Source organism: Pteronotus mesoamericanus, unplaced genomic scaffold (assembly GCF_021234165.1).
Source record: "Pteronotus mesoamericanus isolate MK-2021 breed Mesoamerican mustached bat unplaced genomic scaffold, CSHL_Meso_final contig_2, whole genome shotgun sequence".
Classification (NCBI taxonomy): domain Eukaryota; kingdom Metazoa; phylum Chordata; class Mammalia; order Chiroptera; family Mormoopidae; genus Pteronotus; species Pteronotus mesoamericanus.
Genome location: NW_026555084.1, coordinates 22,369,843 through 22,391,311, shown reverse-complemented (window position 1 = coordinate 22,391,311; position 21,469 = coordinate 22,369,843). Strand labels below are relative to the sequence as shown.

General features: G+C 46.2%; 1 protein-coding gene and 2 pseudogenes across 1 annotated transcript; 1 reads left to right on the top strand and 2 right to left on the bottom strand.

Moving 5' to 3' along the window:
* The first annotated feature begins 3,510 nt into the window (after positions 1 to 3,510).
* LOC129066311 (calponin-2-like) lies at positions 3,511 to 4,518 on the top strand (annotated as a pseudogene).
* Positions 4,519 to 13,413: 8,895 nt separating this feature from the next.
* On the bottom strand, positions 13,414 to 14,285 carry LOC129066310 (syntaxin-1B-like; annotated as a pseudogene).
* Positions 14,286 to 17,219: 2,934 nt separating this feature from the next.
* On the bottom strand, positions 17,220 to 19,590 carry CD14 (CD14 molecule). The gene is made up of 3 exons (XM_054567957.1): positions 19,524 to 19,590; positions 19,006 to 19,128; positions 17,220 to 18,916 (listed from the first exon to the last, which is right to left on the bottom strand). The coding sequence occupies exons 2-3, from the start codon at positions 19,006 to 19,008 to the stop codon at positions 17,798 to 17,800; spliced, it is 1,122 nt and encodes a 373-aa protein (XP_054423932.1). The 5' UTR covers positions 19,009 to 19,128; positions 19,524 to 19,590; the 3' UTR covers positions 17,220 to 17,797.
* Positions 19,591 to 21,469: the final 1,879 nt, after the last annotated feature.

Below are 21,469 nucleotides of genomic sequence, written 5' to 3'. Positions count from 1 at the left end.
TTACATTTCCATCCAATTCCGACACTACTTGGAGTCAGTGCGAAATCCCAGAAGTTAAAATGCAAGGTCCTCAACAAAACTGCCCTTACTTCAGATGCCAGCCACAAGGGGGGTCCCCCAGCCGCTTGCACCACTGCCTGACTTGGCTACAGATTCGGGGGTTCCCATGATGGCCCCTCAGTTTCAGTAATTCGCCAGAATGATTCACAGAACTCAGGAAAGTATTCTAATTATGATTATCTTTTTACTACAGAGGATAAAAATGAAGAATCCGAAGAAAGAGGTACATATGACAATGTCTGGAATGGTCTTGAGCGCAGGAGCTCCTGTCCCTTTGGGTGGGGATGGGGACATGAAACCCTCTTGGTACATCGGTGTGTGCACCAACCAGGAAGCTCCCTGAGCCTCATTGTCCAGTGTCTTTTTTAAAGCAAGGGCTATTCCTGGCTGGTGTGGCTCAGTGGATTGCACGCCAGACTGGGAACCAAAGGGTTGCCGTTTCAATTCCCAGGCAGGGCATGTGCCTGGGTTGCGGGCCAGGTCTCTAGTAGGGGGCATGTGAGAGGCAACCACACATTGATATTTCTCTCTCTTTCTCTTTCCCTTCCCCTCTCTAAAAATAAATAAATAAAATATTTAAAAAAAATAAAGTGAGAGAGGTCTTATTATGTAGGCATGGTTGAATAGATCAGGGGCTATGGGACTGAGATCAACTCCTTCTAACCACATGGCTCATTTTTCTGGCCAGCAGCCTCCTCCATCCTAAAGCTATCTAGCGGCCCTGCCAGTATAACAGATAGAGAGTAATAGTAACAGCATTAATATTTTCTAACATTTGGAGGAATCAGTGTGAGGTAGGCCTAGAAGGTTTTTAGCTCAATTTCTCCATACATGTGACTATCAACACAAGTAGTACATGCCCTGGCTGTTGTGGCTCAGTGGATTGGGCTCTGGCCTGCGAGCGGAAAGGGTCGCTGGTTTGATTCCATTTCTGGGCACATGTCTGGGTTACAGACCGAGTCCCCTGTTGGGGGCGTGTGGGAGGCAGCCGATTGATGTTTCTTTCATTTCTCTCCCTTTTCTTCTCTCTCTCTTCCCCCTCTCTGAAAATAAATTAATAAAATCTTTTAAAAAAATAAGTATTATAATCTTACCAACAATGCCAGTGTTATAGTATATCTTATTGTGTGGATGTAACGTAAAAAAATGAGAGTAATTAGTCCAGTCCATCATTACATTTTATGATAAAAATGTCTCTCACAGCAAAGTCAACCATGTTTGCAGGTTTCTATTCAATCTTGTCAGATTCCAAAAGCAAGTGTTGTTTCCACAACACAGGGCTTCAAACTTTCAGATATTTCATCATAACTGAGTAAAGAACGACATCTTTTATTCTGAGCCTCTTTCAAAAGTTAGTGCAATATTGGATTTCCTTCATTGCCTAATCCTCTTGCTCATTCCTCTACTCTCAACTAATCTTCCTTCTTTTCTCCATTTACACCCAAAGTTTTCCACGTTTGGAAGGGAGGTAAGGTTTGACCACAGCGCTGGACCAGACTGCTGGCAGCAATAATAGACTAGTAGATGCCTCACCCTCAGCCCACACACCCTCGTAAAGGGCAGAGTTACACCGATCAGAACTAATGGGCTGCCTACACCACTAGGCATTTGCTGTCAACTCCAATTTTGCCAGATGGGTTGAAAGCACAGTCTACTTTATTGTGCCCTTAGGAATTCTGACATAAAAGTTTAAAGAGATGGTTATAGTTCCTTGCTTAGGGATTATCCTGCTTCCAGCACCTGCAGATACATTTCTGGTCCTGAGGAAAAAAAAAAGTTGAGGTGATAAGGGGAAGAATATTATAGTTATACCAACATCCGTCCTTGCTCCCTATTCCCCAGATCCCCCAGAAAAGTGGATAAATCCACCAAGTGGCAACTCCCTCCAAGCCCTGTCACGTTCAGTGTGAGCACACCCTCCGGAAAGTTTGTAAGTGAGCCCTTCGTGACTTTATCTGCTCCCCTCTTCCGCATTTTAGACAACAGATGTTTTGATTACTCATTCCAATTACCTATTAAACCATTACTCTGAGGATGATATGCAACATAACATGTCCATTTGATGTGGTATCTCTTGGCCCAACTCTTGGACATCATGAGCTGTGAAGCGTGGTTCATGGTCTGAAGAAAGGAAAATTGGAGGCCCAAATTGGTATAGTATTTTTTTGTTCCAATCATCTAGTGGTGTCTTACACATTTGCAACTACAGCCAGGTATGAAAATCCCAGTTCCTGTCAGGACCCACTTATAGCCTCCAGGGCTACCGGCATTGGATCAATGGAACCCATTTTCCAGGTGTGTGCAGGGCGGTCCCCCTGGGGAGTCTGCCCCAGAGCCACTTGTAGCTTCTGTTTCTCTTGCTGGCAGGCAGAACAGTTCTTGGCATTTTGCGCCTCGGAGGGTGCAGGAGGAATATGTCTAGGTCCAGCCCATCTCTGCATTGCTGCAGCAGCCCCTTGTCTGCTCGTGTGATGGACCCAGGTGAGCACCTCGAGGGAGCACGCTGGGAAACCCACTCGCTAGTTCCAGCCACCTTCCAATCCTAGAAGGCTCTTCTTCTCTTGGTCGTTGACACGCCCTACTTGAAATGAATCCTTCAATGTTCCATAGTGGCTTCCACAGGTTTATGCTCCATATGGACATCTGTTTTACTGCTTGTTTTAATCCTCACCCGAGGAGGATATGTTCATTGATAAGAGAGAGAGAGAGAGAGAGAGAGAGAGCGAAGGAGAGAGAGAAAGAGATGGATGGGTGTGAGAGAGAAACATTGATCAGTTGCCGCCATTATGCTCCCCAACCAGGAACCGAACTTGCAACTTAGGTATGTACCTTGACAAAGGGTTGAACCCACAGCATTTTAGGTGTACGGATGATGCTCCAGCCAACCAAGCCACCTGGCCAGGGCTGGGATCCCTTTTGTAGGCAAGTTTTTTATTGCCTTTCTACCTGACCATATGGGCAGGCCATTTCTTACTAATTTATGCCATTGTTTTTCATGAGTCAGTAAAAACCCAAACATAGGGGCAAACAACCTGCATTTCAGTCCATGGAGCTGCTTTTTACCTTCAGTCAGAATGGCAGCCTTACAAACAAGATGCTGTATATTCACCTTGGAACTGCCATTATAAACCAAGCAGCACTTTGCTGGTCAGTAGAGAATAGTTTATAGAAGACTGTGGAGGTGAGGCTAGAATCTGGCAGCTCCTAGGACAAAACATATACCTGCTGAGGAATGCGATACACAAACAGGAGTGGCCCACCAGGAGGCTCTCTCCGGGACCATGAAATCTTCATTTTATTATGGAACCCTCTGGGCACTGCTCTGTCCATTAGAGATCTTCTCTGACGTAACCCAAGATATTATGGGTATTTCATGTTTAAGATTGTTTTCTGGCCCAGACCCGCGAGTCCCCCGCCATCCAGGCCATCTGTTCCACAGTCACCGCCGGCATGAGCTCCATGCAGTTCAACAAAGGGCCCTCCTACAGGCTTTCAGCTGAGGTCAAGACCAGCTCCTGTCCAAATACGACCCTCAGAAGGAGGCAGAACTCCGCAGCTGGATTGAGGATTCTTGGGTCTATCGGCCCTGACTTCCAGAAGGGTCAGAAGGATAAGATTATCCTGTGCACATTCATGAATAAGCTGCAGCCAAGCTCAGTCCCTAAGGTCAACCGCTCCATGCAAAACTGGCACTAGCTGGGAAACCTCTCCAATTTCATCAAGGCCATTGTCAGCTGTGGCATGAACTCCACAGGCAAGTTTGAGACCAATGACATGCTGAGAGTGGAAACATGACACAGGTGCAGGCATCTCTTCTGGCTCTGGCAGGGAGGCCAAGACAAAGGGGCTGCACAGCGGCGTGGACATCCGCACCAAGTATGTGGAAAAGCAGAGCAGAACCTTGATGACGCAACCATGGAGGCGGGCCAGTGAGTCATCGGGCTCCAGACGGGCATCAGCAAGGGTGCCAGCCAGTCGGGCATGATGGCATAAGGCACAAGAGGGCATCTGTATGACCCCAACAACCATATCCTGCCAGTCATAGACTGTTCAACCATCAGCCTCTAAATGTGTGTCAACCAGGTGGGCATGATGGCTCCTGGGACCCCGTGGTACACCTATGACACCAAACTGGGGACCAACACGTGTGACAAATCCTTCATGTCTCTGCAGATGGCCTATATGCAGGACACCAATCAGAGTGGCTAGGTCTTTGCTTTGGGCCAGCAGACCTACGACCCCAAGTACAGCCCACAAGGCCCGGTGGCCAATGGGGCTCCAGGGCCAGCAGGCGACTACCCAAGCCCAAGGAGGGCCCCGGAGGGCCCCTACAATCAAGAGGAGGCAGGCTACCGAGGCCCCCTTAGGGGGTGTCTCCCCGTATCATTGCCAACCTGGGATTTAGGGTTCCTGGTGTCTTCATCTTGTTTTTCCATGTGTTCAAGTGATTCCAGCTGAGGGCTTGTGAAGGCCAGATCGAGATGCTTGTGGGGTGGGGGTCTCTGCCAGGGCACATCCAGGTAGCAAGTTTCCCAGCAGACTTTTGGCTAAGCTGTGGGGGCAAGAAGAAACCTGTGTAGGAAAGGAAACTGGCCGCAGATGGTTTCTGTTGAGTCTGCCCCTCTTCTCTTTTCTCTGACGATCAGTTTTTCGTTTCTGTACCCAGAGAAGTTTCAGGAAGTTTTAACAAAACTTCAGGAGGTTGTTGGGGGAATCGGGGTAGGGATGGTGGAGGGGGGATACTGGGAATGAAATCCCCTGGGAGAGGGCCAAGTCACAGTCTCCAGATATCTTAGGCATCATGGGGGACTGGATTTCCCCAGGACCCCTCCGGGGGCCCAGTAAGGAAACTGAGGCCCAGACAGACCGATGGAGTTCTGAGTGGTTGAGGCAAAGCCAGACCCCGCCTTCCATACTTGTCCCTTCTCCCAAACCACGTAAAGCGCAGGGACCTTGCCAGGAACCCCACCTGGGATCCCTGGGAACAAGAGATAATGCGAAGTACCAACTGTGGACCAAAGGCAATAAAAACCGTTTTAGGAAAAGAAAAAAATGATTATTTTCTGTTTTAGGCATAGGAACAGTTTCAGTTAATGGGACAGCAAGCTGGTGATATTCCCTCAAACAGAAATTCTTCGGTCCAGATTCCCAGCAATCATCACCAAGAGGCTTTTGCCTGAAGTCCCAGTGTATACTTCACATGGGTTATTGTGTAGAGTATTTGTCCCTTATGGCCTTCCAGCTCCCATTTGATACTATTGGAAATTAACAACCTGTGTGGGCTCAGCTGCTGTTCTATACCATGGATTGGTATAATCCATCGGACGCCCAAGATCAAGGTCCCTTGTTCCCCATCCTTTTATCCTATCTCTTCCCAAACCATATATTTCAGTGAGTCAGAGCTGTTCTAGCAAATTCCACTCCTCCTGACACAAAGTTCAATGACTGTTGACACAAATTGTCTGTAGTCGGACCAAACTTCACAAGTTAAGTGCACGGCCCTGCATGGGACTGCCCTCAAGTCAGGCAGCAGCCGCAAGCTTGGGGGTCTCCAGGCATCCACGCTTCTAATCAGCTGGCCCAAATTTGGAGGTTCTCACTACTCCCTCAGGGTCAGTAATTCACTAGGGTGACTCACAGAATCCAGGAATGTCCCTACACTTACAATTTTATTATAGTAAAGTAAAAAATTTATTTGTAGGTATAAATATGAAAAAACCAAAGGCAGAGACTCATAAGCTATCAGGGACCACCATGAATAACAAAGATGCTCCTCCTATTACTCGGGACATTTCAAGGATTTAGAGGCTTTTTCCCAGGAACTGGGGATAATGACTGGCTAACTTCTTTGTTATATACAAGTAGATATGTAACATTTTGTTATTCACTGGTTGATGAACATTTGGGTTGAGTCCACCTTGTAGCTATTATGGATAATGTTGCTGTAAGCTTTGTGTACAGGTTTTTGGGTGGACATGTGGTTTCATAACTGAAGTGGAATTGCTAGGTCATACAGTAACTCTTGACTTTTTCTCTTATAAAGAAATTATTTATTGGAAGGCAACGAGGGAGATGATACAAATTAGATCAAGATGTGAAAAGCGAGCAGATTAGTGAAAGAGTTGGCATTTTCATCTCAGAACACCCCAAAGGCAGCATATGTAACAAGGCTGTCTTCTTTAAGTACTGTTAATTTTTATAATTTATAAAAAATTAAAAATAAATATTTTAAGACAACAAATATTGAGTATTTATGTACAATTTAATCTTGAGTGGTCACTTTTTTACTTAATGTGGTTTCCTTCTACACACTTACTAGTCACTTTGTACATTGATATTTCTGCATTCTAAATCCTGGTATCATCTCAGTAGGACCAATAAAAAAATCTGCATTGTAAGGACCTAAAGAATTCCTCCAAGACTTTCCCACACAGGCCTTCGACAGCGTGTCTAACTCTTTTATCTCAGGTGTCAATGATGTCCCACTCTGTGTGTGTGTGTGTGATATACATGTGATGGCTGCAAACAAGGATTGAAAATACAATCCCTCAAGTTTGCTTCTGTACAGCCTCTGCATCAGGAGACATAGCTGGTGTCACCTGATATTTAATCCCAGCTCCACCACAGGGGAAATAGTTTAAGAGCTATATAGTCCTTGGACAAGTGACTTAACTTTCTACTTGTTTGTTTCCATGTCTGCAAAATGCAAATGACGGTGAAAATAATGGTACCTTCCTCATAAAATGTTGATATAAAGTTGTGTTTCTCGAAGTGTGTTCCTTGGGCCAACAACCTCAGCTATCTGCTGGGAACTGGAATGAAAAGGAAATTCTCAGGCTTCACCCCACACCTAGTGAATCAGAGAGCCCGGCGTGTGTGGTTTAAGAAGATCTCCAGGTCGTTCTGATGACGCGGAAAACCACTGTTGATGGGATTGAGTTTATAAAAAGGATTGCAGCAGTGCCTGGCATGCAGTAAGCAGTATGTTAATGAACCTTTTAAAAATAAATCCATGAGATATTGCCAAAATAGAAAGTTTAATTCAGGCAAAAAGAAGCACATGCACATTGTTCCTGTAAAAAGAAACACTGCCTTTCCTAGGGGAAAGACATTAACATGGGACGCCAAAGTCCTCATGATCTGGTCTCTGCCTTCCTTTTCTGCTATTTATATTCTCCCCGTGCACCGTATCTTCAACTTTCCCAGTTCTCAGTGCAGAAATCGCGGTTTTTACACCTCCACGATTTTGCCCACTCTGTTCGCTCTATATGGAAACAGCAACCACCCCTTTTCTTTAAAGAACACTTTTCTCTCATTTTCTACACTTGCAATATCTTGAATTCCTACCCATCCTCCAAAACCCCATTCCAAGTGTCACCTCCTCTGTGTCACTCTGACCCCTGCACAGTCAGAGCCAGGCATGCACTAGGGCTCCACTCCTCCTACACACCCCAGTACTTACTGTGATGGTTTGTTACTGTTTATACTTTTATTTCTTCCCTCTGGATCTTTTTTTAATTGAGGTGAAATTCACAATACATGCAAATAACTGTTTTGTTTCTTTTTAATATTTATTTATTTACTTTTAGAGAGGGGGAGAGAGGGAGACGGAAAGGGAGAGAAACATCGATGTGCGAGACATACATTGATCAATTGCCTCTTGCATGCCCCCAACTGGGGACCTGGCCCACAACCCAGGCATGTGCCCTGACTGGGAATTGAACTGGAGACCTTTCAGTCCACAGGCCAGCACTCAATCCACTGAGCCACACCAGCCAGGTTAATATACAATTAACCATTTTAAACTGTATAGTTCAGTGGTATATAGTGTATCCACAATGTTGTGTAACCATCACTTCTCTCTAGTTTCATAATATTTTCCATCACGCTCCAAAAATGTGTCATATCCATTAAGTAATCACTTCCCATTTCCTCCTCCTCCCTCTCTTAGTTATCAGCTTTCTGTCTTGATGGATTTTCCTATCCTGGGTGTATCATATAAAAGAAATTGTACAATATGTGACTTTTAACATCTTATTTCTTTCACTTAACATTAGTTTTTGAGGTTCATCCAAACTGTAGCATAAATCAACACATGTCTTTTTTTGGCTGAATAATATTCCATTGTATGTATACACCATGGTTTGTTTATCCGTCATTCATTGATGCACATTTGGGTTGTTTCCCTCTTTTAGGTATTATGAATAATATTGCTACAAATATCTGTGTGCAAGTTTCTGTGTGAATATATATTTTTATTTCTCTTATTTTTATTTCTGTGTTGGAACACATATATTTCATTTCATACCAGGGAATGGAACTGATGGTTTGAATGATAATTATATATTTAACTTTTATTAACCACCAAACTGTTTCTATAGTAGCTACACCATTTTGCATTCCTTAAAGCCAGGTAAGAGGGCTCCTATTTCTCTACATCCTTGCGAACAGCTATTTTTCCTTTTATTAGAGTCACACTCTAGGTGTGAAGGGGTACCTCCTTGAGTTTTTGGTTTGTGTTTCCTTAATGACCAATGATGTTGAGCATCTTTCACGTGCTTGTTGGCCATTTGTATAGCCTTTTTGCAAAAATATCTATTCAAGTTTGTGTCCAGTTTTTAACTCTTATTTGCTTTTTAGTATTTCACAAATAAATAATGATGTTGAGCATCTTTTCATGTGCTTGTTGAGCACTTGTATACCTTCTTTGGAAAAATGGTTGTCCAAGTCTTTTTCCCACTTTTTCATTGGGTTATTTGTCTTTTTGTTGTTGAATTGTAGGAGCTCTCTATGTATTATGGATACTAGACCATGATCAGATATGTAATTTTCAAATATTTTCTCCCATTTTGTAGATTGTCTTCTCATTGTTTTAATAATGGTTTTCAATAAATGAAAGTTTTTAATTTTGATGAAATACAATTTACCATTTTTTTTCTTTTGTTGCTCTTGATTTTGATGTCATATCTAAGAATTCATTGTCAGGTCATGAATATTAAATTCTGTGTTTTCTTTCAAGAGTTTTAAGTTTTAGCTCTTAATATTTAGTTAATTGGTCCATGTTGAGCTAATTTTTTGTATATGGTCTGAGGTAAGGGTTCAACTTCATTCATCTGTATCTGAATATTCAGGTGTCTCAGTGCTATTTGTTAAAAAGATTAGTCTTTCCATATTGTTTTTTTCAAATATTTTATTTATTTATCTTTAGAGAGAGGGAAAAGGAGGGAGAGAAACATCGATGTGAGAGAGAAACATCATTCAACAGGGGACTGAACCGGCAACCCAAGCATGTGTCCTGGCCAGGAATAGAACCGGTGACCTTTTGCTTTGCAGAATGATGCCTGATGAACTGAGCCACACCACCTAGGGCTCATATTGAGTATTCTTGGCATCCTTGTCAAAATCAGCTATCCAAGAAACATGGGTTTATTTCTGGACTCCTCTTCGACTAGCCTCTCTGTTTGTTTTTATGCCAGAACAACACTGTTTTCTTTTTGTTGTTATTTCATTTTGAAAGCACATTTACCGAAGTTGGGGGCAGTGAAACCAGGAAGGGCCTAGGGCGGAAGAAGCATCAGGAGAGCGCCTCGGCGGGGCTGCTGGGGCTCTCTAGGAACGTGACGGGAAAGAAGCGGGCCAAGGCGGGTCTGCTGTCAGCTCACCGGACAGTCAGAGAAACGGGGCCCTGGGGACACGTGTAGGGGGTTAGCCCGCGACAGGATGCTGCTGCCCATTGTTCTCCTGGCTGCAAGTCTTATGGAGACCCTTAAAGGTTAGGAGAAAGAAATGTCTCTCAAAAAGGAGATTCAAGTGGACGTGCCCCAAGAAGGGCGCACCAACTCTGTCTGGATTACTGTTGCCTCACAATAAGTTTTGGAATCAGGTGGTGTAAGTATTCCTACTTTGTTTTTCTTTTATGAGATTATCTTATCTATTTATGAGATTATCTTGTCAATTTATACAAAAGGCAGCTTAGATGCTTTTAAAACACTTTATTGAAGCTGTAGATTAATTAGGAGAGAACTGACACCTTAACAATATTAAGATCCATAAAAATGAAATGTTATTCCTTTTATTTAGATCTTTACTTTCTTTCACCAATATTTTGTGATTTTAGAAGTTCAAGTTTTCCCTTCTTTTGTTATATTTACTCCTAAGTATTTTATTCTTTTTGATACTATTGTGAACGGAGTTTTTAAATTTCATTTTCAGGATGTTCATTGCAAGTATACACATATAAACCAACTTTGCATTTCTGGGATAAATCCCAGTTGTTCATTGGTGTATAATTCTTCTTATACACTGTTTGAGTCAATTTCTAGTATTCTGTTCAGGGCTCCTGCATCCACATTCATAATAGATATTGGACTGGAATTTTCTTCTCTTGAGATGTCTTTATCAAGCATTTTCTTATATATAACCAAATATCATACCTAGCATACACTGTACCATATTAAAAAAGAAAAATTGGAAGTCTTAAAAAAGATTTTATTTATTTATTTATTTTTGAAGTGAGGGGAAAGGAGGGAGAAAAAGAGGGAGAGAAACGTCAATATGATGGAATCAGTTGCTTCTTGTGACCTTTCAGTCTGCAGGCCAGTCAGGGTGAAAACTAGGAAATTTTGTAAATCTTCGAATACTCAAGTCATTGCTCCAATTAATTTTACTCCAGATCATTCTAAGTGGCTTATAAAGAGCCTCCATGATCTGGAGAATGAGGGGCTTTGAGGATTAGAAGAAGTGGCAGAAGGGGTTTGTGTCAGACAGAAGAAACGACACAAAAACTCTTGCCTCGGGGTACAGAATTTCTGAGGAAATAAACTGACTTCCAGTTGGTTCTACAGGACAGGATAGGGACAAAAGAGAAGCTATAGGGAGACTGATTTTGGCTCAGAAAAGGAAGTCTTATGACCTCCAGTCCTATCCTTGTAGTACAAAATTAGTCATACCACACCGGATATCTGATATTATTGTGTCATGCGGAAGTGGGTCCCTTGCTTCTCTTAGTCCATCTCCCGCTTCTGGCCTCGCTTCCTTCCTCGGATAGGGTACGCTTTTCAGCCTTGCCTTTATCAGTAGCAACTTGTTCAATCTTTAGGCTTCACTTGGGCTTCCCTGTGCACACACCCCTAATTTTGAATGAATGGATCATGCCCCTAGGCCGCTGTGCCCTATCAGATAAAAGAAACCCTGCATGCCTTGCAACAGGAACCGGGACACCTAAGTTATTCACTTCAGTTAGGCAAATCTTTTTATTTGACTTTAATGAAGTACATAAGTCTTTTTTTTTTCTTGAATGGTTGTTATTTTTCCGGTCCCATGGGGCGCAACCCAGCCCAGGGTGGAGGGTGGGGGCTCTGGGAACAGGACAAGCAGGGCTGAGGACAGAGGGCAGAATTTTCCTGTTTTATCCATTTGCAACTTGGTCACCAATAGAGAGAAATGGGTCTCTGAGGGCTAACAGGAGAGGGTGGCCTGGGTCTGGGCCCCCAGCCAGGCCCTAAGAGTCCTGTCGAGAGGGAAAGAGCTCTAGAAACCAATGGAGAAACAGAAGGGGCAGGGACTCTTGTCAGTAAACACAGCTATATCACGTGACACACCAGTGACATGGAAACACGCCAACGCACATGGCTGCACAGCAGACAGGGGGCAGGGCAGGTAGAAGGGAGCCAGGGGCCACCATCTTATCTTTTGCAGGGCTGGCTTGCAGGGGGCAGGGTGAATGCATAGAACACATCATGTATACACGCCCAAGGCATGGCAAGAGTGTGCGTCAACCCACAGGCACATGGGATGGACACGCACAGTGTGCTTCATGAGAGGCAAAGCTAGGGTTAAAGGGTAACGGGAAGCAACAAGCCCCGGGCAGGCCCGGGACCACCCACGGGGCACACATGGTTGTAGGTGTGGAAGGGTGGGCAGCACACACTCCTTCAAGACCATGCAAAAGACACTATCCCCCAGACAACATTCCAGGACACATACAGACACAGTGGCCAACAAGCAAACACATCGTACGATGTGTGAGTCTTGTGCGAGCTTGGGGTTAACAGACCCTCAGGGATCCTCTGGTCTAACTGAGGCCCAGAGATGGGCAGCTTTGGGCCTAATACCACTCAAGGCAGCAGCAGCATCATTCCAGTCATGGTGCCACCCTTCTCCTTGGCCCCCAAGGCTGTGAGAATTCCGGAAACACCTGGGCTGAAAGGGTGTCTTGGTTGGGCAGCGGGAAGGAAAAAGGGAAGGGCAGGGGAAGTGCTGGGGCCTGCTCTGACATACCCAGAGAAGTCTGAGGACAGAGCAGGAGGGCTGTAATTAGAGCAAACCTTCTGTCCTTGAGAATGGCATTCTGGGAATAAACAGACAGTTGCCCCTTTTTTGGGACAGCCCACCTTGGGATTTACACATACTGGCCACACACAGGTAGGGCCCAAACAGCCAGGTAGGGAAGAGGTTGACTATCTGAGCTGGGGTGGGGGTGGGGAGGGTATCATGTTCCAGGTCACCTCTGTATTGTCTCTCTCCCTCACACACACACACACGCACATTTCATATGCGGTGGGACCCTGGGAAATGATCTGTACACAACCCTGAGTCCTTTGCCCTGTGCACATGTACAGCCCACCCCCAGGGCAGGACACATTCCTGTACTTGTGTGTTCAGTTCTGTGTATGTGGGACCATGTTTCTCAGCCACAGAGTATGGGGACCTCCTAACATTGTCCTTTGCTCATGTACCTCCCATCTGCCATCAAATACACAAAGCCACCTGTGCATATGTTGCCTACATAAGGGAGGAGCTAGCCCTTTCCTCACCATCAGAGGGGCCTGTGCCCCTCCTTCAATCTCACCCTGGTGGGGAAGCAGCTATTGCAGACATGTCAGCAAATGAGTCCAGGGAGTGAATCCTGGGACTCAGCCCGCCTTGAGTGGCTACTGCCACGCTGACCATTCCACTGTATCTGCAATAAACAGTTCCTCAAACCCAAAATCTCTGAGGTAGAGCCCAGAGCATCCAACGGGCCAATGGGGACAAACATTGGCCTCTCCCAGTTCTGAGGCACATGTGTGGAAGGCAGGAACGCTCTCATTTTCTGTCTGGGATAGTGCTCAACACTGTAACATTTTCACATTAGCCCTTCCAGGAGGCATTAATGTGCAAATCGGAGTGGGCCTGCACGGCACCTTGTCCATGTTAGCATGCACGTGTGCTTGTGTGTGCCTGGGTGTGGTCACCTATACCAGGCCTCCTGAGCCTTGGCATGTGCAAGCCAGCTGTCATGGGTGCAGGCCTATCCTCTGGCAAAGACACAGAGGAAGCATCTGGGCATGTGTGCTCAGAGGCTCTGAGACCTCACAGGGAAGGAAGCACCAGTTGCACAAAGTTGATGTAGCAGTGTGTGGCCATACCAGATATTGGGCAGCAGCTCCTCCGGGCCTTGCTCTGATATCTTACAGCTTTCTTCGTGTCGGACACAGCTCTCTCCACATAGTCCACGGAATGTTCCACGTTGTATTCGATTCAGTCAATCATCTTGCCCTGGCTTTCCACGAGCATGGCCACGTCCACAAACATGTCATGCAGCTCGCGGATGCTGATTTCCAGTTTGATGATCTCGTTGTACCTCATTCAGCGCCTGCTTCGTCATCTGTGAGTCCATTTTGATATTATCAGTGAAGATGGCCAACTTCCCGCTCTCCAGCATGTCTTCCAGTTCTTCGTTGGTTGTGGTCCTTCCAGTGATCTCCAGCTGCTGTTGGATCCGGTCCTTGCAGCGGTCCCGGTACTTGGACTGGGTCGTGTTATATTCAGTCATTACTTCCACGAACTTCCAGGACAGTGTGGAGTGCTGGGTCTTACAGATTCGCAGGTGTGCGGAGGAACAATTCAGCCCCTCCTCCTTTTCAATGCTTTGCTCAATCGCTTTCATTTTGGACCGAACCTTCTTGGCCGTCTTCTTGATGTCTGCAGTGAGGTCCTCCAGCTCCTGTTTGATCTTCTCGTCTGGGTTGGCGGCGGCCAGGATGGCGCCATGCTGTTTTTTCACTTCCTCCACATTCTCGGACAGCTTCTCAATGCAGCTTCGGATCTCTTCCACCTGTTCAAAGAACTCATCCATGAAGTGATCCCGATCCACATGGACGGCCTCCTCCTCCTCATCGCTGTCTTTCGCACTCCGCAGTTCCTGAGTCCGATCCTTCATCCTGCGACGGCTCCTCCTCCGCCTCGTCCTACTGTTCCTGGTGCTGCTCCTACCTCCTGCTTCGGTGCTGGAGGCCGGGGTCTGGGGCCGCTGGGGGACAGAGCCGCTGAGAGAGGCGCCGCGGTCGGGGCGGGGCCAGGGGCGGCGGGCAGAGAGCCAAGCAGGGGCAGGGGCCTGGACCAAGCTCGGCTTTGCTGGGGCTGCGGCTGCGAAGCTTGGACGGAGGGATGCGGGAGCCGAGGCGCGAGGGAGGGGAAAGAAGTACATAAGTCTTTTCTCACTTAACTCATGGCAACAATAAAAGCCTCAGCCTACTGCTCTCATTTATTCAATTAATTATTTACTAAAGATTTATGGAGAGACTGCCTTGTGCCAGGCACTGTTTTAGGGACTGAAGATTCAGAATTGAACAAGATTAACACAATTGTTGCCTTTGTGGAGCTTTCAACACAGTACTAAACAAACAAACAAACAAACAAAAAACCAGACATAAGCAGATGATTTCCATCTGAGATCACTGCTGTGAAAAAAATGATGAGGCAGAAGGGGCTTCTTCACACAAGGTGACATTTGAGTTGGATCCTGAACAATGAGGGAGGCTGCCATTCAGAGATCTTTATTTAGAGCTTCAGTTTCATAGAAGTTCCACAGACTCCTGCTACCCACAATTACCCACCAACGTCTTTGCCCAGATATCCTGCCTTGTAGCCTGACTGCACATTGATTGTTTCCATGCTTGCATTAAGGCCGAACCCTCCCCTGATGAGTTAGGTGACAATCCCTTTTATCTACTGAAGGACAGTCCTCTAGCATGATTCTCTTCTTTTTCCTGAATCATCAAGTTTTCCTTCTCTACTGGATTATTCCCATCTGCACACAACCATGCTATTTCTCTCACCTTAAAAACCAATGAACATAGCATACTCAATAATGAAACACTGAAAACATCCCCCTCTAAGATCAGAGGGGAGAGATGGCTCCTAAGCTTACTAAGAACAAGAGCTAAAGTCCTTACTATGCTCCATATTTACAGTGCTTCTCAAACATGAGACCAAGGTTCTTTTTTTAAAAGATTTTATTTATTTTTATTTACTTACTTTTTTTTAGAGAAAGGGAAGGGAGGAAGAAAGAGAGGGAGAGAAACATCAATGTGAGAAAGAAACATCAGTCTGTTGCCTCTTGCACTGTGCCCCGACTGGGGACTGATTCTGCAACCCAGGCATGTGCCCTGACTGGGAATCGAACCAGTGACCCTTTGCTTTGTGGGACAATGCCCAACCAACTGAGCCGCACTGCTCAGGGCACCAAGTTTCATTTTTAAAGTTCCAATTAATTGCAGATGATACTTTTGTAAAATATGATAGAAATGTAGCTGCAATGTAAAATTTTATAAAATTTTAAAATACTTATTCTTGACTCTTTTACTTATCTCCTCATAGTGAAGTAATAAACAATTTGCAGCCTGGCCCTTGCCTTGGGCCATATTTTGAGTAGCATTGCTTTACAAGGCTCTGCATGATCCGGCCCTGCTACTACTCTCTAATCTCATCTCTTGCCATTCTCCCCACCACCCCTGCTTACTCTCCTTCAGCCACAGTGGCCTCCTTATTGTTTCTTTTAACATCTCAAAGACCTCAAGGTCTTTTTTTGTACTTGCCAGTTGTCTCTGCCCCAAATGCTATTCTCCCTACCCCATATCCTCAAGCTCTCTCTCCCAATTCACTTGGATATCTGTTCAAAAATCACCTACCAGAGAGACCTTTCCTAACAATCCTAATAACACATCAATCCTCAACACTCTGTCTCCTTTCTCTTCACAGCACTTAACAGTGTGGTATGTTTATTGTCTTCCTCTCACCCCCACCAGCCAACTAGAATCTAAACTTCATACAAACAAGAACTGCTTTCCTTTTGTTACAGCCACAGGGTTTGACATAGTGCATGACACATAATAAGCTGTTGAATGGATGAGTGTTTTCAGCTTATATCATCATGCTCTTTAGCCCTACCTAACCAGTTATAATTCCCAGGTTTGGCCAAGTACTTTCAGGTGTCTGAGCCTTTTAATATGCTGCCCATTTTCGCTTGGGATGTCCTTCCTGAGGCAGTGATTTGCACCTCTCAAGGCCCACATTAAATGCCCTCTCATCTGCACAGCCTTCCAGGGGATCACCCTTCCCTACCAAAGTTGATCCTTCCCAGTCATTGAATCATATCTATCCTTTTTGTGTATGTTTCCCTTGCTGTCTTGAGAATTCCCGAAGGGCATGACTTTTCTGCTGTATCTTTGTATACCAGGCTCCTAGCACAGAGCCTGAGGTGGAGCAGGGCCTCTATAACTGTTTGGTGAAGAGTTCTCAGAGCTATTCAATGTAAGAAGCTTCTTAAAGTGGTTAATTCTCTGATGCCAGAAATGTCCCAACAGGCTGGATGAAGTCTTCTTTAGGATACTCCAGTGGGTTTTCCTGATTGGTGTTGGCAGTTTATTTAGCTGTTCCCATGATTCTTTGAGCCTGTGGTCTGGTGACCTGTGTAACGCTCCTATCAATACTAATTTTCATTCTCCATTCCTATCTGTGTGGTTCTGGACACTGGAAGGAGGCAGTCTGGAGGGCTGAGCTTGCATGCCTTCTCCCATCCTGTGAGGCAGGTATCTAGCTCTAATAAATGTGGCTGTCTCCTGGATTTAATGAAGAAGAAAGTCTTAGAAGGAACACCGTTGGCTGATGTCCTGGGTTTCAAAGATACTGTGGATGGGGGGCGGGGGGCAATCCTGTTAATTGCCCTGTGATGGGTCTAAGAAGCTGTGAAGGTCTAAGATGTTATCCTATTTTCAAATCAAAGAGCCAGCCTGAAACAGCTAGACAGTACATACCAACCTAATCACGAGGTCTCTGGTTCCGAGACAATTTAAGGATTGCATCTTGCATCACTTCCCCATGCCCAAATTCCCCATCAGTTGACACAATGGAAACCAGTGTGCCAGTGTGTGCAGAAGAGAGGTCTCTTAAAATTATGCAACTCAGTGATTATGATGGACAGCTGGCATAGCTGTCCTTCCTCTGAGAGAGAGAGAGAGAGAGAGAGAGAGAGGAAGCAAACGGCTGTGGGTTTTATTGTTTTTGAGAGACCAAATGGCTCGCAGAAAATGCACCTGAAAGGAAACATTCTGTCTCTTCCTAGTTATGTTTACGAATACCCTTTAACACAGGTACCAGGAATCTGCTCAAAAAGCACAGATTGCACAGAAACCCCTTGTGTCTTCCGCACAGTCCTAGAGAGACAACGTTTCCCTGAGTCTCCTGCCCCTGAAGTTCTTTACTTAAGCAGATATGGTTTCTGAGGAGTTGAAGTGAGGAAAATCTCAGTATAATGGATTCCCCATCCAGCATTGTTCCCAGCACAGAGCGGATACCCAGCAAGCATCAGTTAAGTGAATGACAAGGACTGTTGTTTAAGATTTTAATAACGATGGGCAGAAAAGTGGTTGGTGGAGACGTCCTGAGGACGTCCATTCTTCTCCCCTGGGCCCTCTTAGGCCAAGACCCCAGTTCCTCGGAGCAGCGCAACAGTTCCAGATATCCCCAAGGCCAGGGTCGTACACGCAGAGGTTGGGACCACACCGGAGATCAGGTTTCCTTGGTGCTTGGCGGCATCAGGGTCCAGAAAGGGATTCCCGTTCACTGTCAGGGTACTCACCTTGGGCAGCTCATCTGGCTGCGGCGCCCTCTTCAGCCTATTGTGGCTGAGATCAAGCTCTCTGAGCTCGGCCGGCAGTCCTTTAGGCACCTGCTCCAGGCCAGCGAACGCCAGGTTGAGAGAGCTCAGTGTGCTGGGCCAGGTGCACTGGGCAGCGCCCGGTGTCGTGGCGCGCAGCGGGTTGTGGCTGAGGTCTAAGCTCTGGGGTTTCACACCTGCCGCCGCCAGCGCCGAGCATACGCCGCTTGGCGTTTCCATCCCCGCATTGCGTAGCACTAGCTCCTGCAGAGCCGGGAATTTGTTCGGGCAGAGAGCGGCTGTCAGTCCGCGCTCGCCCAGTCCAGGATTGTCAGACAGGTCCAGGGTGGTGAGGGAGGTGAAGGTGCGGAGGTCTGCGCAGGGAAAGGCGAGCGAGTGTGCTTGCGCAATGTTCAGTACTTTGAGACCCGGCTTGAGCCACTGCTGCAGTTCGGCCAGCCAGGCACCGCCTGTTGCCCACGACACGTTACGGACAGTGAGGGTGGAAAGCGCAGGTCCAATGTCTTCCAGAGGTGGCAGCGGCATCGTGCCGGTTACTTCCAAGTCCTCGAGCGTTAGGTGCTTGAGGCGGGAGGGTCCCAGCCCACGCAGGACCGCGGCCAGAAGCAGAGCCGGCACCTGTGCATTGCCCACCGTGAGTCGCCGCAAGCGCAGAGCCTTGACCATGTCGGCAAACTGCTTCGGGTCGGTGTCGGCGAACCTTACAAATTGTTGCAGGCTGCGGCCGCCGCCACGGACCTCCACCTCCAAGGCACTTAGACACTGTAAGGCGCTGGACCATTCGGGCTCCGGACCCGTGAAGTTGCAGGCGCAGCGTTTATCCTCATCGTCTATTTCGCAGGGCTCCGGTGTGGCCGCAGAGAGGTGAAGCAGAGGCAGCAATAGCAGCAGCAGCAGCTGGGAGGGCGCCCGCACCTGAAAAGAGAGCGGAGGTCAGGGAGGCCCGAGACAGTCCCTGGAATTCCCCGAGTAGCCTCCGTTCGGCCCCAAGACCGTACACTCACCATGGTCGATAGGTGGGCGCTCAGAGCCTTTGCGTCCCCGGCGGGCTCTGGGAAAGGTTTCGGCTGCTTTCCTCTACGGCTGCACTAGCCAGCTTCCAGACTCCACACACCCTTTGGCGGTCTCTGAGAGTTTATATAACCTCAAGAATGTCACTTTGTTTCCTCCTCTGTGAACTCGGGTCACTCCCCACCTTTTTTTCGCCACTCCATTTATTACCCTTCTGGGAAATTTTGCAATGAAGGATGTTGCTGGGAGGAGGGACGTAACAGGAAGGATCCCTCAGGACCTCTAGTGTGCCCGGCCCCCGGCAGTACCCTGATGACTCACGCCCCCAGGTTTCTCCCGTGGGTACGGAGGAAGGAAGATCTCCAGTGCCTCCTACCAGGACTCTTGCCTCCCCTGCCTGTATCCCAGCGACTCAGCCTGGGTAGCCTCCTGGACTTTTCCCTAATCCTAGTGGTTACTATTAACCTCCCATCATCCAAGTCCAATCCCCTGAATATCCTCCCATGTTTACCTGGATATTTTGTGGAAGAGATTTCAGATTTCATCTACTGACTCCAAGGGCTGGAATTAAGTTCAAGAGGAGGAAGTTTATGTGGAGAACAACTTCTCTTCCCTTTTTAAATTTTTTGCTGACTTGTCCTTTAACTTTGTTGATTAAGAAAATAATATTTTTCTTAAGTCGATGTGTTTGACAGAAACACATTGGCCAAGCCACTCGCTCTTAGTTCTCATTTCCTTATCCTGAAAAACTAGGTATTTTTAACACAATTTTCCCACTTGTACCTAGTGCTCCCCTGCCCTCCCCCAACACAGTTCCTGTGTCCTAGGAAGCGCTGGACCTACGTTGAAGGAGGATCAGCTAGTAACTCACTTGTTGTAACAAAAAATGCAAGTGTCCCAAAGGGTGTGGTAGGGTTTATGCTTTGACAAGAGAAAAACTCCGAGATGTTCTAATTAAAATTACAGTGGCCAGAGAATAAGCGAAAGAGACAGAACTCATTGACCAGTTAATAGCTGTGGACCAGCTAACAAAGACTGCTCACATTCCTGAATATATGTTGGAGCTTCGAATGAGTCTCCAGGCATCTATCCTACCACTAGGTCATTGCATCTTGCATAGGCCTGAACATTTAGGACTGTTGACTGTAACTAATCAAAAGTAGTAAATATTTCTTCTTTTCAGACTGTGCATCTATCATGGAACTGTCTCCACTTTTTCTCTCCTCTGTATCTATAACCAATGTAAATTCTTCTAAAAAATTCATTCATTCATTCATTTATTTATTTATTTTTAGAGAGAGGGGAAGGGAAGGAGAAAGAGGGAAACATCAGTGTGTAGTTGCCTCTTGCGTGCCCCCTACAGGGGACCTTGCCTGCAACCCAAGCATGTGCCTTGACTGGGAATCAAACTGTGACTCTTTCATTCTTAGGCTGGCATGCCATCCACCGAGCCACACCAGCTAGGGCTTTTAAACAACTTACATCTTTCTTCCCCCAAAACATAACGTATAAAAGAGCCCATCAACTCCAGCAGAGTGGGCATGTTGCTTTCTCCACCTAGCCATGTTGCTCTTGGTTTAGACTTCCGGCCCCAGGACCTGGTCCTTTTTTGGCTAGCATATGGCTCCAAAAACCCTTTATTTCAAAAAAAATGTTTCAACCCTGGTTGGGTAGCTCAGTTGGTTAGAGAGTCATCCCCATGTGCCAAGGTTGTGGGTTTGATCTTTGATTAGGGCACATACGAGAATCAACCAATGAATTCATAGTGGAACAACAGATCTATGTCTCTCTCTCCTCCCTCTTTCTTTCCCTCTCTCAAAATCAATAACTTTAAAAAAGTAAAATAAAATAAAAAAGTTTTAAGCCATGGAAGTTTTGTTGTTAACACTTTCACAAAAGCTCTCACAGGTCTGCACTTACGGAGTTTTGGGGAAAGAGCTACATGAAAAACATTTGAATACCCTTATTTTCCAAAAGTAGCTTCACATCTGTCCCCAATCCAAACAAGGAGGCCTCCCTCTCCTCTCTGTGTCCTGTTGGAAATGCCCTGATGTCCTGAGCCATGCCCCAAGGCCTGACCTCATTGGTCACTAGGAAATCCCCAAGGACCAAGATGTTAATATAACTCAGTGTTAAATACACTGACCCTGCATCAGAAAGCCAAGCATGGAATCCCTCCCTAGATCTAACGCTGAGATTGTCAGACTTGGGAAAGTTTCTGGGCCTCAGATATCTGAGTTTCTGCTTTTAAAATGGATATAATGCTCTGGCTGGTATGGCTCAGTGGATTGAGTGCCAGACTGAGAAGCAAAAGGTCGCTGGTTCTATTCCCAGTCATGGTACATGCCTGGCTTGCAGGCCAGGTCCCCAGTAGGGGGAGTGCGAGATGCAACCAATTGATGTATCTCTTGCACATCAATATTTCTCTCTCCCTCCATTTCCCTCTCTCTAAAAATA